Consider the following 6,000-nt stretch of genomic DNA (forward strand, 5'->3'; position numbering starts at 1 on the left):
TTACTTTGAATGACACTGTATATGCTCCAATATGTAGTCCCTTCAGGAAATCGCGATCTTGTTATTGCAATAATTCATGCAAATTCAACCAAACTCCGCAATATAGGGACCAAATATGCTCCCACTGGATAAATGAACATCAGCTCGGAGGTAGCTATAAATTGCTGGTTGATTTTAAAAGTTAATTAGATTGAATGTAACATTATATAGAGTAGAACCTGGAAGGTAACAGACATGGAGATAAGTGACCTGCTTCAACTAATCAAGATAGCTGAATGGTGTAGTCATTGAATCAAGTGTTAGTTCTGGATTGGAACAAAAACATTCTATGAGGGGGTATTCTAGGACTGCAGCTGAATACCACTTCAGTAATCGATTTAAATATTTTTATTACATCATAGCAAATTAATTAAACCACTTTCCCATGTCTGAATATTTTGCATTATTTGGTGTTGGAAAACCCCCCAAAAAATGTTACAATACACTCTGGTTTGTTTGATAACTTTAATAAATAACATTCTATGTGTAATAACGAGGTTCAAATTTAATTCACATTACATGTCAAGTCAAAGCACAGTAGAAAGAGAATAGACCTTAAATGGACATTTACATTTCAGTCATTTAGCTAACGCTTTTAAGCGACTTCCAAGTAGGTGCAACCAAGATAATATCAAGTCTAGTCAACAATCTTAGACATTATATACAGAGTGCTACAGTCAAGTGGGTATAGAGAGCATAGGTAAATGTACTGCACAGTGGGCTCAGCACTGGCAGACAACTGTAGCTGTGTCACATTACATTACATTACATTACATTATAGGCATTTAGCAGACGCTCTTATCCAGAGCGACGTACAACAAGTGCATAGGTTTCATGATGTAGAGGCGCAAAAGAAACACTAGAGTGAAGTAAGGATCGTAGTGCCAGAAGTGACCACATCGATCAGGACTCCAACCCTGTAGAGTAAGCTTGTTCAGCAAGCAAGAATCCTACCAAGTACTACATTGAGGCTGTACTACACAGTGGGCTCAGCACTGGCAGACAACTGTAGCTGTGTCACATTGAGATTGTACTGCACAGTGGGCTCAGCACTGGCAGACAACTGTAGCTGTGTCACATTGAGGCTGTACTACACAGTGGGCTCAGCACTGGCAGACAACTGTAGCTGTGTCACATTGAGATTGTACTGCACAGTGGGCTCAGCACTGGCAGACAACTAGCTGTGTCACATTGAGGCTGTACTGCACAGTGGGCTCAGCACTGGCAGACAACTGTAGCTGTGTCACATTGAGGCTGTACTGCACAGTGGGCTCAGCACTGGCAGACAACTTTAGCTGTGTCACATTGAGGCTGTACTGCACAGTGGGCCCAGCACTGGCAGACAACTTTAGCTGTGTCACATTGAGGCTGTACTGCACAGTGGGCCCAGCACTGGCAGACAACTGTAGCTGTGTAACATTGAGGCTGTACTGCACAGTGGGCTCAGCACTGGCAGACAACTGTAGCTGTGTCACATTGAGGCTGTACTGCACAGTGGGCTCAGCACTGGCAGACAACGTTACAGTGGACCTCACTGACTGAATCGTGACACATAGGTAGCTATAGCATCAGCCTTTACTGGTCTTTCATACAATGCATTCAGGTTCTCTGGAACTGGCATCTGGCTCATCTTGGCTGTGTGCAGCCCAGGATTTTGGAATACCTCAAGGAATAGCAGTGTCATCAGTGCGTCCCGATAGTCTGAAAGGCACAATGACATGAAAGGAAAAACAAAAATTTTTGTTGGTTTAACTATTGCTTCAGACATGTTCAGAGTGTGATGTGTGTATGTTCGTTCTACAAGTTAAGTTTAATGTAGACAATACATACAGTTCAATAAATGAATGAGAATTTATTACTCACTGTATGTTGGCTTGGTCTTGAGGGCTTGAATGGAGTATTGTCCCTTCTTTGACTTTGGGTACTTTATCATGTAGGCCAGTTGTCCTGTGGAGCTTATTGCCTGGCTCCGGTCGGCGTTCTCATTGAAATGCATCCCGGCCAAGTAATGCCTGAAACCATTATGACATATAATAAGATCGCAAAATAATAATAAGAAAAACCTTTCTTAAACCTCTGTTAAGTTGTGTTCAAAAATAAAAATGAATATATCAGTTCAGCATCATCCTAAACGTCCACAAAAATAAATAAATAAATGGCTATTACAAAATACCCTACTACCTAGTTAGATTTCTTGATATCCGTTAATGTGTTTCAGATTCTAGCGACAGGGGAGTGTGTAGGGGAGTGCGGGGAAAAAAGTAAATGTGTTAGCTTGTTCCCCACTCTCTCCTATAGCTCTGTGAAGTTATGGCGCAAGCAGGAGATGTAGGGCTGGTACAACCATACCAATATGAGCCAACAGACTCAGATTTTGAAGATGAAGTCACACTGCCACCACCCACAGAAAATAGGCGGTCGAACCAAGTATTCACGGAATGGTGAGTTAAACATGATGTGAGTTGCTGTCATTCCTTTACATGGGATCATTTTAAATTCACATAGCTATATTTATATAAAAACAGGTGCTCATGTGGAGAGTGCCAAACCATGCCCTCTGAGGCAGAAAACATCTGCTGCAGAGAACTTACACCGGTGTGTATTATTCATATTAACAAGGCCACCGCAAAGCGTGGCATATGCCCCCTTCTTCCTTACAATAAGTGCATGTCTGCTGTACTGGTACATGGTCCTCAATGTAAAACTGTTTCAATAGGTAATGACCAGGTGTGGAGAGCAACCGCAGGACCCAGGATGCATGACATTGCATCCTGGCCTGGAACCGGTCTGCCTCAACCCCTATTCCCTTCAGAATGCCCTGAATGTGTTTAGGGCAGAACATGGGCCCCTAGATGTTAGGCAGAGAGCAGCGTGAGTATTTTCCAAACTAAAGGGCTAAGCCATGTTGATTGTTTCAAAAGATGCTATTAAATATTTGAGTGTTTACAAAAGTTCTAAAAAATCTATTCTACCTGTATCTAAACCTTAAAACATTAAAAAAATGTAAATGGAAAACAATAATCTCTTCTACATCTAAAATGCAGTTTTGAGATACACTGAAATCGCATATCGCCTACACTTAATTAGGTATTTTTATTACAGGCGTGCTTGCTACCTAGCGTATAGGCAGTTTGTCAGCTGGTGCTGGGGCTACTTGGGCAGGAGAATCAGAGTAGTGATACCGTCGTGCGTGGTCCTGCGAATCCACCGCGAGTATCCAGACGAAGAGGATCACTACACTGGCTTCAGACCCCCCTTAGACGACTGAACCAGAACTTCACCCCCTCTAGACCTGACCTCTTATGGAGATATGTAAATAAATATTTTCAACTCAAGTTGCTGGGGTCTTAACTGACTCGAGGGAAGTGGACTTTGACATCCTAACTCACACATGCAACCTCTACGCAAAACCTGTAGCTGGTTGCAGCTCATCACAAATTACATGCTTTTTAAAAAAAATTTTGTTATAAGGCAATCACAAAATTAACTTTCCTGGCACTTTAACATACCTGCACAGCATCCCAACAAAAGGGAAATGCACATTCTTTGGTGCGAACCTCAGAATTACAGAATGGAACGCCTCCAGTGCTGACGTCTGGTGCTGTGGACTTAGTTTCTCCACATCTTTCAGGATCCTCTTGTTCAACAGGGCCTTTTCTACTTTGTAGACAGTTGCATTACCTTAAATAGAATTGGAAAATGTAAGATCCTTACAGTATAATATGCCTATGAGTCACATATCCCTATTACAATGTACAATTCATGCAAGTGCAGTACTTACCAGGCTGGAACCACTTGTTTCCATGTGTTTCTGAAAGATCAGGGTGAACACACTTCGGGAACAAGGGATCTTCGTGGGTGTGGATGTTGTGCATGTGGTTTATGAGGGAACTCCACTTGGCCACGGTTTCCTTTCCAGATGCAGCTGTTGTTGCGGACCAGTACATGTGGTTTGTTATACTGCGTTGCCACTTCTTCACCTTTTTACACTTTTTGGCAATTACCTCCAACTTTCGTGACACACCTGTTAATATGAACATAAAAATAGCAAATCATAGGGTACATTATGACATCTGCATGGCATACATTAGGTTTAATGCTACATTAGGGTGGTAAACTGGAAACATCTACATTTCTGACTTGGAAATAGAATGCAAAAGCTTGACCAAGCTGTAATTACAAGTGGGATACTCAAAGAAAATATATATATTTTTTAAAGAGATAATTGGTCATACTTTTTGCCACATGCCAAACGTCATAGTAGTGAATCACTGCAGGCTTCTCTTGTCTGATGTATTTCTGGATTTGAGGGTGTCTGTCCGTGACAAGGCATCCCACAGTCAGACCTGACTCCTCAAGGAACTGCAGGCTCCTTTTCAGACCCTCCTTCTCCATCCTGCCACTGCCGCCCACCTCGTTGCTCTATTGAGGAAGAAACAATTAGACAAAATAAATGTAAACAAGATGTCCCCCACGATGCTGCTAGAACATTAGTCCTATAACCTTAGGACAAACCTTATCAGGTGTTGTAAAGACTTAATGTTTTACTTGTTTACAGCAGCCATGATACAGCTGAGATTTTTTGATCTAATGTCACACTTACACGATTTCACCAATTCAAGTCTAGGAATATGTTATTTATTAATATGATTACCATTGTGTAATATTTTAAATGACAGATCTCCGTGCCAAGTTGGAGCATAAACCAAAGTTTTGTCAAAATCAGACCAGTGGTGTCTGAGATATTGCATGTGACTAAAAACAAACAATTGTTTGTCCATTGTCCATTGTCCCCCTCTGATTTTATTCAGACATACCTGGACCATCTGAATGTCTACAATGACATTGCTGTCCAGCTCCATCATGGAGTAGCATCCATACTTGGCTGAATGCCCAGGAGAGTCTGCCCTCATGTCCCCAGCAAAAGAAACCGTCTCCTTCTGCCTCAGTGACTGCAGCAGCTCCTCCTGGTCTGTCTTCCATTTGTAGAAAATGGTTGGCTGCAGGTATGAGCGGGCATGGACATGGAAGGTGGCACTGCTGATCGTCTTCACTCGCATTGTGTTCAGTACCTAGTATATAGAAATTATGGGTGAACGCAGGGTATCAGATATGCGATTAAATTGAACATATATTCTAAGATATCACAAAAGAAAACTTAGAAATAAGTTCGTTTTTTTTTTAATCAATGTGTCCCGGAGTTGATACCGTTCTGTCACCAAACAAGGATAAAATTACATTTGCGGTTGCACTTTTGATACTAAACATACTCTGTGGGTTATTAGATTACCTTATTTGTTTGAATGAATGATGATCCTGAGAAGAGGATGGCTGCAGACAGCTGCAGATTGCCAGCAGGTGTGCTTCCAAGAAGCGGCTGGCTCATCCACTTTCTGTTGTAGAGGCAGTGTAGGCAACTCTGGTCAACAGACAAGAAGGTCCCCCGCACAATCTTCTGGACCTGGCACCTCATGCGGCATGTCGGGCATGTCTCAAATAACGTCATGAGACAGTCCTCGAAGACTATATATTTGGGTGTCTCATGAATTGATGCTGGGGATTGACTGTGGAAACAACACACAAAATGACTGAAAGAAATGAAAATACCATCCTCTCCAGTCAGGTAAAATGATTATAAAAAAAATAAAAAAAAAAGCTTTATTATTTTCTCTGAACTAAGCCTAAGTGCAAATATGTCACCACCCAATGTCAAGTAGCCCTATCTTGCATTTTTTTAAAATACTCACGATAGAATTGTGGACTCGGTCACGACAGAGTCTCCAGGATTGTAGGTAGAGTCGTCATCTTCTGGGACTTCGATGGAGTCATCACAAATATACACGGGGCCGTTTGGAGGGAGGAGAGTCTGCTGTGCCATGCTTTTCTGGTGTTGAGGTCAGGATGGGTAGGACCAGGGGAGAAATCGCATTGCTCCCAACACCAATGCTTGCAGTGGCAACA

General features: G+C 42.0%; 1 protein-coding gene across 1 annotated transcript; it reads right to left on the bottom strand.

Annotated features, from left to right (window-relative positions):
- Positions 1-1,570: 1,570 nt before the first annotated feature.
- LOC118228161 lies at positions 1,571-5,512 on the bottom strand. The gene is made up of 7 exons (XM_035419498.1): positions 5,330-5,512; positions 4,857-5,111; positions 4,275-4,461; positions 3,821-4,063; positions 3,549-3,720; positions 1,903-2,051; positions 1,571-1,740 (listed from the first exon to the last, which is right to left on the bottom strand). The coding sequence occupies exons 1-7, from the start codon at positions 5,510-5,512 to the stop codon at positions 1,571-1,573; spliced, it is 1,359 nt and encodes a 452-aa protein (XP_035275389.1).
- Positions 5,513-6,000: the final 488 nt, after the last annotated feature.

The sequence above is a fragment of the Anguilla anguilla genome, chromosome 5, assembly GCF_013347855.1.
Source record: "Anguilla anguilla isolate fAngAng1 chromosome 5, fAngAng1.pri, whole genome shotgun sequence".
Taxonomy (NCBI): Eukaryota; Metazoa; Chordata; class Actinopteri; order Anguilliformes; family Anguillidae; genus Anguilla; species Anguilla anguilla.